Below are 13,036 nucleotides of genomic sequence, written 5' to 3'. Positions count from 1 at the left end.
CAGTTATTACTGGCTATGTTCAAAGAGTTTGAAAAATAGTGGTTACTTAACACAAATCTATTGTATCTGGCTATAAAGACCAAAAAAAAGTAAAAGACTAACTGTTATAAAGACCATTCAAATTCTTCTATTTTGTGGAGACAAGTCACTCAGTCCCAATACAAACATGGATGATAAAAAGCATATTTTTTCCAAGTAAGGAAGCACAAAGCATGCCTTTTACTGGTTCCTGAATATCAATTGAGTACTAATAGCATCTGGCAGGACATCATAGTGCATGATGGCAAAGTTAACGTTAACATACTCAGAAACCCAGATACATCATAAATATAAAAAGATAATCATCTGAATGGTTTTAATGGTGTAAACAATATGTTAAAAAGTATTTAGAGGCAAGCTTTACTGATATTATAGTAAAAATTACAAATTTATTATGAATATTTAAATTCTAAATGCTGTATAAGTAAGATAAGTACCGGGAATAAGCCCTTATGTTTGACTATTTGCAGGTCATTGGTGACCTTGACAAGAGTGGCTAAAGGTTGGGGACAAAAACTTGATTTGAAAGGGTTTAAGGGAGGATAAGAGAAAGGAGATTGGAGATTTATCTTTAAAAAGTTTTGCCAATGAAGAACAAGTGGTTTAATAAGTAGAGAGGAATAGATGATCAAGAGGAGATTATATTTTTTAAGATGGGATATATTATAGCATATTTGTATGTTGATTAGAATAATAGTAGGATATAGAAGTTATATGATGCAGAAAAGAAAATTATTGGATTGATGTCCCTGAGTAGGAGAAAGGATTTATTTTTCAATTCTAGGAGGTCTTGACCTTATATGAGAACACTAAGAGCTCATTCCTGAGCTCAAGAAGAAAAAGAAGAGTAAAAGGGTAGATCTGTAGAGAGATTTGTAAAAGCAGTTGTGGAGTACGTGAAAATTTATTTTTGATTATTTCTATTTTCTCAGAGAAATAGAAGTAAGGACCTATTTGAGAACAGGTTTAGGGAATGAGATATAAGAGGTTTGAAGAGAAAAAGTTAAGAAATATCATCTACTTAAGTGGAAATAGATTTTAAAAAATATATACAAAAAGTTCACTTGATGTTATTGATTATGAATTTAAAACTAATCCAATTCATGTATATATGTTTTTTTGTTTCAGCCAAAATCAGCTGTGTCGTTGAAAGTACAAAGTAGGTTGGCCATGGGATTAACCAATTAGTTTACCGTGTAGGGTAACAAGAAAATAAAAGCCAAGTAAGTAAATAAAATATTCAAATAACATATAACTAGACTTGTAAGGCTATCCCAGAGCTAAATAGTCATCTGTGTACAATTTCTACAAAGTGTGTAATACGGTTTACAAACAACATAAATTTGACTACATTACATTCTTCTGATATCAATATAAACAAGAAGATCTCAGAACTCATTAGAAAAGGATTCTGACCCAATGTGTGAACTCAAAAACAATATACAATGCACTGTATCTAACAGTTTGTAATTTTCATTATTAATTTATAAACTTTAAGATTTGCTTGTACAATATGGCTAATAATGAATGTAATCAATAGGCATTTTATTAGAAATAAGAAATGTCTAAAATACGTAGTCTGGAAAAATTAATGAAAGACTTTCCATGAAATTCCTTACACACCAATGAAAGCACTCTAAATTAATCATTTTCAGATTTTAGGGTCAATGTTGCAATTCATTAAGAAAGTAATATCAACACGTGTCACATTCAAATACTTGTTGGAAAACCAAAGCTACATTCCTATGTCAAAAAAGGCTTGGTAAAATTCAACACTTTTTTGTCTCTCTCCCAAAGTCCACAAAAATGTCTACTTTGAGACAAATCTTATACCCTCAATTTAATAAAACTAAGACACTATTGCATGCATCTAATCAACAAATATATATATGTTAAGCATCAACTTGTCTTTTTTTTTAGAACATATATTTTTTTAATTATTTTTATTTATTTATTCATTTTAGAGGAGAGAGAGAGAGAGAGAGAGAGAGAGAGAGAGAAGGGGGGAGGAGCAGGAAGCTTCAACTCCCATATGTGCCTTGACCAGGCAAGCCCAGGGTTTTGAACCGGCGACCTCAGCATTCCAGGTCAACGCTTTATCCACTGCGCCACCACAGGTCAGGCAAGCATCAACTTGTCTTAAAGTAACATGCTTTCTATTTATGAGCTCACAATGTCATGAAGAATTGAAAGAGTGTAAAGTAGTGAGGAGAACAGAATTTAAAGCTAGACATTGTTTTTGAACTTCATAGTGTCATTTACTAGGTTTAAGTCTTCTGAAAAAACAAACCTTTTGAGTATAAATTTTCTTTGCTGTAAAACAGTGATGAATCTTAACTAATTGAGATAATAAAAAGTAATATGTAGCAATTGAGAAGTAACTTTGGTTAAGAGCAGGGACTTTGGCAACATGGGTTTTAACCTCAGCCCCACTCATTAAAGTTCTATGGAATTAGACAATTCACTCAACCTCTTTTTGTTTGTTTGTTTCAAATTCCACATTTATAAAATGGATTCATGGATAATATTAGTGTATTAATAGCTAATTTAATGTATTAATGGATGGATAGTATAGTGTGCCTACTACATAGATTTGTTGTGAGAACAAATGAGTACTCAGTGGTACAGAGGCTGACACACAGTGTCATATATATTAGTTGTTAAGCACATTAATAAGTACTCAGTCAATTATAGCCATTGCAATGTGTGCACTGGTCCCAACTCTCACTCTATACCACTTCTATATGCAAATCCTGAAAAAATACTGTACAGGATTTTTCCTTCATTCAACAAATGCTTATATGGTGTTATATGCCAGGCACTGATGAGGCACTGACTTTAAAGAGGTTGTCTGCTATCATTATAATATATGGGTCCCAATTAAACCTGATATCAAAGCACTATAAAAGTATAGAATGAAATACATATTACACACACACACACACACGGCATTTCATACCATATAGTTTTATGAAAAGTCTTTTCCCTGAATGACAAAGTGTCTAGATTCTTACTAACACTCCTTACTGGTACCCGTACAACCCCAGTAAACAGTAAATTGTGACTTATTTATGTAATCTGAGTGTCTTAAAATGAACATTGGAATCATAAACAAAATTACTAAATTAGCTATTGTTGTCTAGTCCTGCCAACAAGTATAACTGACTTTAAATTGCATCAACCCCACCAAAAGTATTTTATGTGTTTGCGTTTACCAATATATATATATTTAGCTTTTAAGTGATAAAATGACAATGCATAAAACATCATGTACAATTGGTATTATCAAAATACCCAGTCATTTTTGGCTAAAGTTTCTCACTACTTGGGGAAAAATTAATATAAATTATACCTAGAAGAAACTTCAATTTCCAGAACTAAATGGATAAATCAGGTTGAAAATTATTTTATATATATTTTCCTGTAAGTTTCTGCCACTATTTTTAAAGTAAGTAAATAAAATTTAGAAGACATCATTTTACATTGAGAAAGAAAGATTCATGTCTATTTGAAAAAATATATTCTTAACAATATATAGAATAAATTTTGGGGCTAAGCATAGAACTGTACTAAAAATTCTACTAATTTAAAATATTAAGTGAAACCTATAACTGATACTGGTCACCAGGAGGGTGTGATTGGAGGGAGTCGGTGATTCTAAAATCTTATATCATGAAATTCCAAAGGATATCATCACCAGCTAACAATACTATTTTCTCAATGTATGTAAACTAAATTCAATCTATGAATATAACTTAATCCAAAGCAAATCATCTTCCTTAACCTTACTTACATCATACCTAACATACTATGCTATCTTACACTTTACTTATCACACCACTTAGAAGTTATTGCACATTGTGACTTTAACCACTTTAAGAAGCCTACAAAGAATGTAGAATGTTGAAATCATAAAAATTAAGACTCAGAAAAAATGCATAAGCAAGCAAGGACAACATTTTAAAAAACTTTTAACATTATTTATTCTCCAGTATTCCCATAAGATCTCTCACTTAGAAACCCTGCATTTAACAAAATACCTTTGTCAAAAAATAGGACATTTCAATTTAGAAAAACTATAGTTTTATCTTGTCTTTATATATCTAGCAAATAATAAAATGCTGATTATCAAAAAGTTAGCAACAGGTATATCAAAACTAAACAAATACACTTCCAAAAGAAAAGAAGAATAATTCTTTGGGGGAAAATATTCTGTTGTTTTATTGTGACCTAACTAGACAAAATAAGCAGGTAGTCTATGTATTTTCACATGGTAATGGCTCTGCAGCAGTCACACAAAGGAAGGTGGTCTTTTAAAGACTCTTTGCTGTTGATTATTTTCTGAGAAGGTGGGCAAATCTTTACTTATATAGGACTTCATAGGAAGAAAGATCGCTTTTCATAGGTGTACTGGTGGGCCTCACTAGCACTCTGAAGCAAAGCAGTTTTGTTCTTATTGGTATATATGAACTTATGCTTTTTATGTACTTATTTTTTAAAAGAGAGAAATTGTGTCAACTTAATTTTTCTTAAATTTTTCCATTTCCATTGATTTGAGAGAGAGAGAAAGAAGGGGGAAGAAGAAAGAGAGAGAAGCATCAACTCATTGATTTACTTATTTTATTCAGTTGTGTACTCATTGATTGCTTTCCTTGAGTGCCCTGAAAGAAGATCAAATCCGTGATCTTTGGTGCAGTGGGATAACAATATACCTACTGAGCCACCTGGTCAGGGCTACATTTATGCTTTTTATATTACAGAAAAACTTAAAAACACATTTTAAGTAGCTCTTTTTTTTTCCATTCCTTACTTCTTAGGACATCCTGCAATTTATTTTAGGTAAAATGTATTAGTGAGAACCTTACACAATTACTGATTAAACATTCATGTCACATAATACCATGGTTCCTATGACAGTTAGCAAAAAAAGGAGATTGCAAGAAGCAATTGTATTAGCCATACCAAAGATTTTGAAAGGTTATGATACTACAGGCAATCAAGGTTCTTGTTTGATTTAAAAACTCATAATAGAAATGCAACACTTTAAGTATAACATGTTCATTTTACATCTTTGCATGTAATTTCCATTTTAGTTTTTGTTTTTTGTTAAGATTCAAATAATAAAATCATTTGTAAATTGTTTGTTGCCTTGTGCCTTCTTTCTTTAGCTAAATTAGAAAGTATCTAAATATATATTATTGTGAATTAATTAAGCCTTAAAATGAGGTTGGTAATATTTTTTGCATTTTTTAGAATAACTCCTAAATATATTAACATTTCTTAATCCTGTAAAAGTTGAATAAATTATATGTCTATATTTTAGGGAAAGTATGACGATATAAAAGTTTTAAAAGTATATTTTTAGAATAGCCTAGTTAGAGCACTATGGTTCAATGACATGTTTTTTAGCTTTGGACCTGTTGACCTTTCTTATTTCACTGCAATTCAAGGTCAATTATGAATACCCAGAGCATAGCACATACTCTATTAATATTTGAGAGTCAACAAAGTGCAGAAAACATAGACTTTGCTCCTAACTACACCTTAATGAATACATGTACTAAACAGCACTAATGAGGTATAAATGCCACAGAAGTATTATTTTGAATTATCTTCAATGAGAAAGTACTTCTCAAAGGAGATGACATTTTCTCAACACTTTAAGAAGCCTGGATAGTTTCAACAGATCAAGATGGAAAACAGAAGATCTTAAGTTCAGAACAAAGCTTAAAAAAAAAAAAAACACCAGGGATTTAAAAGCATGTGGCTAATTTGGGGAACTCTGGTGCCTGGAGTCTATTGAGGTGGGAGAAGAACAGAGGAAGATGAAGCTGGAAAGGTGGGATAGTTATGGTGCCCACACAACCACAAAAAGCCATCTTGTTAATTCCAGTCCTTTATAAGAAGATAGAATTGTACAACTGGTACTCAACTAATACAATCACTCAATAGGGGTTGAAGGTAATCAGAGTTGGGGATAGAGCTCCTTCCAAAAGGACATATGTAACAATGTCATACTCATTACTTACTAAAGGAGCATTAAAAACAAAAACAAAACTCTGCATTTAAGAAATATATATTACTCATACCAAACCCACACAATATGAAACTATTCTTTATTCTGTTTGCCAACATGTCAAATGTATTTGTATTTATGTTTCAAAATGTCAACTTCAGCCAAAATGGACTATGATATAAAACAATAGCATATTGAGTTTCTATACCTCCTTTGTTTCTCCCAACAGGGTAAGACTTTTCCCACACTAGGGTCTTCACACAGACACATTACTCTTTAAATCTTTGCATCTTTCTCAGAGGTCAGCCCTCAACCTATAGCTCTCAGTGTGGCACATCCTAACTACTTGAACTAAATAAGACCCTCCTCCTGTTCTCAGCCCTGTTTATGCTCTAAAAGACTCAAAGAGTTTTGTAATTTTTCCCTTTCCACATGCAATGCCTTTCTACCCCATATTTGTAAAGCTCTATGATAGAAGGAATTTTATCTCTTCTAGTCACTGCTCTACATATATGATACCTGAAACAGAATTTGACATATTTTAAAGATTCAATGACTATTTGTAAAATTAATGATTTTTTGATATGAAGATATATAGAGTTGTCATACTGAAAAGTTGTATCTTTAAATTTATAAGACAGATTTTTAAAATTTTCTGGTAATTATTCTTCTGCAAAGAATAAGTATTGGAGAAAAAGGTAAATATGCATGAGTATTTCAAAAAAATATTTAATAAAACATTGAAATAATTATATATATTTATATTATATAGAATATGTATAATGCACATAGTATAAAGTTTTAATATTTATTTTGCTCAAATTAATAGTAAATTAACTTCTTTCTAATACTCAAGAGAAATATCTATATTTTGTCTTCACTAAATAATATATTTCTTTATATATAAGAAATATAAGGAGGCTAAAAGAAGAGGTTCGGATGAAATTTCCTTCTAGCTGATATCTTTTTTTCTGTTCTCTCATCAAAAATAGGTAGCAAATGTAACCGCAAATATATTTTTCTTAAAGATCATTGAGGCATGCATACCACTTTGAACTCATGAAGACCAAGAGAGCTGTCAGGGTTGAAATGGGGAAACACACTATTAGGAAGCTCAGATGCTTGTCTATATCTGGGGAAAAGTAATATCCCCATCTTAAAATTCAAAAGTGTAAAGCAAACCTTCCTTCATCATCTAATATGACACAAACCGTTTATTGTACCTATTTATAAAATAATCTCTTGATTGTGTATAGATTAAAAAATGCAATAAATTTAATCATTGTTTATAAGAAAATAAACTTATCTAATAAAGTTTGTTTGTTTACTTAAAGTAGATGGCAAATTTGTAGCTCTGCCTGGTGAAAAGCATGTTTAAAAAATCTGATAAAATAAGGGGAGAAGCAAACACTTTAAGCCATGATAATGTAACTCCATAGATCAACAATATTTAAAACAGTCAAGTTGGTCTTCTAATACAAAGCTTTGCTGGATAAAGATCCAGGCTAACGTGGAAAATTAAAATCTATTTTTCTTAATAGCTTCTACACTGTTCTGGAAATATTGTCCCCAAAAACTTCATCCAAAAGTATTATGTTTATTTAATTATTATGTTCATATACATTTATTTCCTTTAGAACGGGCACTCTGATTTTTTGGGAATGTTTTTCTTTTAAACTAAGAGGAAGTAATTTCAAATTTCTAATTGTGACTATAAGGAATTGTTCGTAGAAAATACTTAGCTTCAGCCTTTTTCAAAATTAAGTATTAAAACTTTTGGTCATAAATCTTTAAATGTGTGGAACAGTCACATAGATTCACATGTATCGCATATGCTTCCCTCTCCTATCTTTGGAACAACAGGGCACTTAAAACAAATACAGCTGGACACTGAAATACAATGTGCTGGGCAAACATATACTCCTATTAATGTAAATATATCTTTTGATGTTTCCTGACAAGCCCACATAGTTATGAAAAGCAAGCAATACACATTTCTCCCACAGAACACCCCACATGCTCTCAAAGCAACCGCCCTTAGCAACTGGATGTGGAGACAAGCAGAGATGAACAAAAGCCGCTGGGCTCTGGTTCCTTAGTGAGTTGCTTTCTCCGACCCTGACATTTTAAATCAGCAAAAGAAGGTCATGCTGGGTACTAGTTGTTTCTCAAATAAATAAATAAATACATAGGTATAGTAAGGGAGCTACTCTAGTCATCCGTATGTAGTAGCTGCCTGATTTGCCTCATGTAACTCGCGAGTCCTTTAATTAAATCTGATTCATATTGGGGATGTATACTTCGCCACACCTCCAATTAAGACCCATTCTTCCTTAGTCTGTGTCCTTTCTACATCTTAAGATGTGAGCCAAGGGCTTTGGAGTGCTCAGCGCTGCTGGCTCAGGAGCTCTCCCTAAATCTCAATGGAACTAGCTCTTCGCTCACACTAACACCCTCCACTCACTTCTCTTACACCGCCAGCCCTTGTTGAAGGCACTGTGGAGATCACCCCATTTCCCCCAGGTCTAAGAGCTAAGGCGGTGCCAGGACACCTGGGAGGCCAAGTGAACCCAGACACAGAGAAATCGCTGACACTTCCCATCAGACTGGAGGCAGCCAGCGTGACCCCGGGGTGGAGCGGAGATCTTGGCCCCGCATTCCGGGGTCAGAGTCTGACTCTGTTTCCTGGGAAAGCCAAGATCGTCCGAATATAAAGATTTTCTTTGGAACCCAGCCCACGTGAGACTCAGGAGCCGAAAGGCAGCCGGCTGGAGCTGGCCAACTTGCCGGCTTCTGGCAGGGCTGAGTTTCCAGGGGCTACAGGTTGCCCGGGAGCCGATGCCCGCTCCCGCGGCCGGAAGGCGCTCGGGGCACTCGGAAGGGAGACTTGGGGGAGGGGAGTTACCGGGAGACGGAGGGAAGAAAGGGGGAACCCAAAGAGGTCCCTTTAGGCGGGGAGCTGGGGAGATCCGAGGGTGCACCTCCCAAAAGTGACCCACACAGACCTTGGCGCCGCAACCTGCGCTTCTTGAGGCCGAAGATGCGCACTTTGGAGAAGATATCCACCAGGTTGCCGTTGCAGAGCCCGCGGTTCTTGCTGGGGCTGCTCCGCCTCCTGCTGGCAGACGGCCGGTCCCAGTGCTGCTCCCGCGCCTGCCGCTTCTGGCGGATCAAGCCGCTGGCGATGGCCGCAGCCATGGTGGCCTCGGAACGGGTCCGGGAGAGGTCGGGAACAGAGGATCGGGGAGCCGCGGACGCGGGAGAAAGCAGAGGCTGCGCGGACCGCGGCTCGCCCTCGGGGAGGCGGGTGAGGGGAGGCGGGAGGGGCTGGGGAGAAGGGTCGCGGCGATCAGTCCCGCCTGGGACCCATCGCCCTCTCCGCGGATCGCGGGGCCAGGTGCGCAGATGCGCCCGGGGCGCGGCGGGGCGAACCCCAGGAGCCCGAGGTCGTGTCCGCCGCCTCCTGGGCGCGTCGGAGCCCGGAGTATGGTTGGGGCTGCGGGCGCCGCCGGGCACCGCAAGACGCCGGAGCCCTCTCGGGGGTCGCCACCACCACTCACGCTGCCTTTTTGCCCTGGCTGCCTTCTCGGCAGGCGGTAGAGCTGGCCACCTTCTTCCAGGACACTGTGTGCAGGGCAGGTCCCGACCGGGACCCGGCGAGTCCGTCCGACCAGTGTGCGCTGGGCAGGACTCAGCTCCGGGCTGGAGCTGCCCCCCGGCCGGTGCCGCCGCCGCTGCCGCCCGCTCTTGGGTTCTGCCGGTGATTGTCAAGTGCTTTGGAAATCAGCATCTGGAGAGAGCAATCTTCTCCTAGGAGATCTCTAATGAAAGCGCTTCGTTCCCATCCCACTACACCCCCCCCCACACGTCCCCCTCTTCTGTCTTCAGAAAGAAAAAAAATGTATGTATATATAATATTTTAAAATATTATTAATAATAAAGACAGCTAAAATGGATTGCAAGGGGTGGGGTGCTAAGAGGTTGAGCCAAAGCAGATGAAATTGAAGGAATATCGCTGCGCTTTTTCTGAGATGAAACTCGTAGGCTTCCGAGGGGTCCGCGGCCTAGCTGGGGCTTTTGGATCTTAATGTGTCTCCTGGTCCACAGAAACTCTAAGCTGCTGTTGGAAGGTGGTTTCCGCCCTCTCTGCTAATCCCTTCGGAAGCCACCCCACCCTGGGAAGGAGGAGGAAGAGGGAGGGAGGCTGGGAGAAAGGAGCGTGTGTCCTGAGGAGGGAGGCGCCTCCAGTCCTTACCTAGTCCACCCAAATTTGCTGAACTCTCCCTTCTGTTGCCAGGAAGGGTAGGCTTGTCATTTTGAAACAGCAACACGGAGAGAAAGGAAGGAGGAGGAGAAGGTGAGAAGATGTGGCAAAGTGACTTGGGGAGATCTCTTCTCAAATTTGCTCTGTAGCACTTGGAGAACATACAGCTGCTGTATGCTACAAAACAGCAGCTGGACAGGATAAACACCCAATGGAATATCAAAAAAATCACGGCAGAAATATTAAGGGTGGGGGAGGGTGTCACAGTATTCCACTGACAACAAAAAGCAGTCGGACTGAAGGACAGTTCAATTTGAGATATCGTCTTTGGTGTGCCTAGGTAGTGAAGCTTTGACAGAGGGCAAAGCCATAGAACCTGTGTCTGACATTCAAGTACAATAGCGCTGCCTTCTCTCTTTGATTTCTTGTCTTTATCCCCACAGTGTTTTGTCTTGGGTACATGAAAATATGAAGGCCCACAAAGAGGGGATCAAGTGGAGGGCACCTTAGGGAAGGAAGTTAGGGGGCAGCACTGCATGCTTGGATGAGATAGATCCATGGTTTCTAGAATACACTCCAAGTGACAGACTGAATGCAGCTGTTGTTAGAGTAGCTTCTTCCCTTTTCCTCTTCCCTGTTCATTGGTTTGTTTATCATTACAGAAAAGAAATGCCCAAACTAGACTTCTCACAATCCAGAGTGAAGGATGCAGGAAAGAAGACTCATGTGGTGATCAGAGACTTGAAATAATCTCTTCTCTAGTGACTCCTTTAAAGCTGTAGAGAAGAAGCACACTGAAAACAACCCTGGGAACAGTTCTGAACCAACACACACTTTCTTTTTGTCTCAGGAATAAGCAATAAAGTACTGCAAATACTTGCAAGCAGGCTAATGGGAAAAGATTACAGAGAGGCTATATACCTTCTTCTCTACGGAACTTTTTCTCAATCACTCCTTGTAGGCAATTACTGCACGGCTGTTATTTGTTCTATTCACTCCATATTTGCTAACAAGTCTTCTTTAAGGAAGAGAATTTAATGTAAAGGGGACATGTAGATTTGGGTCTAGAGCAGTTAGGACAATGTATACCATGTTTAACATTAAAGAACATACTCTGTTAGCTTATTTCCCCTACCTTGTTATATTATAATCACAAAATAATCACAATTATTAAATAGAATAGGTAGGAGTAATTTTGTTGGAAATTTGCAATCCCTAATCACCCGTGAGATAGTAAAAGTGAGAAAAAGGGGTGTGTTAACTATTTTGCTCTATCTCTATCACTTTATTTCCTGTTTTGCATGTCTTTGTTCTTACATGTTTACCAAGTGTGTATTTGTTCTGTGTTTTCATGCTAAAAAAAAAAGACCATCTGTAGAGATGGAGACTTCTAATAAAAGGCTACTAAAGTATTTTTTTAATTTTACTAAAATAAGTTCTATTGAACATAAAAAGAAGCTACTCCTTCAATGCATTATTGAAGATAGGCCATTTCAGATATTATAGCTTGCAATAGTCAAATGACCCTACAAATTAAAGTAAATATATATACCTAGAGCTACTAGTGAGTTTTTTCATAAAAGCAAAACGTTAAGTATAGTGGTCTGTTAAATATATTATCACTCCCTCTATCAACATATCTTTACTTTGTAAGGTTTTTCTTTTTGTCTTTATGTGTCTATTATATTAATTTGAACAGAGTGACTTTAAGCTTCGTATTATTATAGTTGTGTTAATTGTTTTATTTCCAGGCATTTTCTTACACTGCAGTCTTTTCCCCATTTCTATGGTTTGGATAATCGGGGAGGTCGGGGTTTTGTTCCTTCATTGTTCCGGCAACCTACAGAACCTACAGACGAGACTGCCATTCAGCACCGCGGACAGGGATCCTGCCCCAGTCGCAGCTCTCAGAGCGAATGCAAGTTCCCGCGTGTAGGAGCGCTGAGAGTCTCTGATAATCTCCTCCCTTAAAAACGCTTTTATCTTTTTCTTTTTTTCAAAGTAGGAAGGAAATTAATCCTCACAGCTTCTACTGACATTAATAACACACACCTCGGAGCATAAAGCTTTTCTCAGCTTTTTGACAACCGAGAACTACTCTTTCCTGATGCATTCCGACCCCTGGCGCAGCGCCTGAAACAGGGACTCTTCAGTCTTCAGGGCTTCCGCTCAGACTGTGAATTTCACAAACCTTGAGCAGTCCTTTCTATTTTATATGGTTTCCTGTTTTTAAGGGAGCTTGGGGTGGGAGCAGCATTGGGGTAATCAACGTCTTTTAGCTTAATCCCTGCGTTTCCCTTTTACCTCCCCAAAACGCTGTTTAGCTGTTTACACGTAGAGGTAAGCGAAAGAAAACGCAAGAGAGCCATCTGCTGTTTTAAGCTGTGATAAAAACATGGGCAAAACTAGAGTGAAAAGCCTTTCAAGGAAGAGTGAACACAGTTTCACACTTTACTGTGATTTAGAAAATAATTTTCACTCATGAGAAGATACTTGCAATTATTAGTTTCACCTTTGACTTCATAAATATATATATATAAAGTACTGTCCAGGTAGAGTGGTTCTGACCAACCTGTTAGAAGTCTGAACTCTGATTTCAGACAGTCTTGGCTCATACCTTGATTCTGCTACTACCTGCAGCAAATTGCTTTAGTCTCTCTCAGATGCAAAGCCCTCATCCTAAAATTGAAATCCTAATAGAATAGCCTTTACAACTC

At 37.7% G+C, this 13,036-nt stretch overlaps 1 protein-coding gene across 2 annotated transcripts in view; it reads right to left on the bottom strand.

The window, feature by feature from the left end:
* Positions 1–13,036, bottom strand: part of FGF14 (fibroblast growth factor 14) — a 719,079-nt gene that overhangs the window by 211,261 nt on the left and 494,782 nt on the right. The window contains exon 1 of one of the 2 annotated variants that reach the window (XM_066234695.1): positions 9,061–9,819. The exons of the other annotated variant lie outside the window; for it this stretch is intronic. Within the exon in view, the coding sequence (XP_066090792.1) occupies positions 9,061–9,253 (193 nt within the window). The 5' untranslated portion in view covers positions 9,254–9,819. Of the gene's footprint in view, positions 1–9,060; positions 9,820–13,036 lie in introns of those variants that run through there. 2 annotated transcript variants of the gene reach the window in all.

This window comes from Saccopteryx bilineata, chromosome 6, assembly GCF_036850765.1.
Source record: "Saccopteryx bilineata isolate mSacBil1 chromosome 6, mSacBil1_pri_phased_curated, whole genome shotgun sequence".
Classification (NCBI taxonomy): Eukaryota; Metazoa; Chordata; class Mammalia; order Chiroptera; family Emballonuridae; genus Saccopteryx; species Saccopteryx bilineata.
Note: the sequence above shows the minus strand (reverse complement) of the source record. Positions and strands in the feature narration are given on the sequence as shown.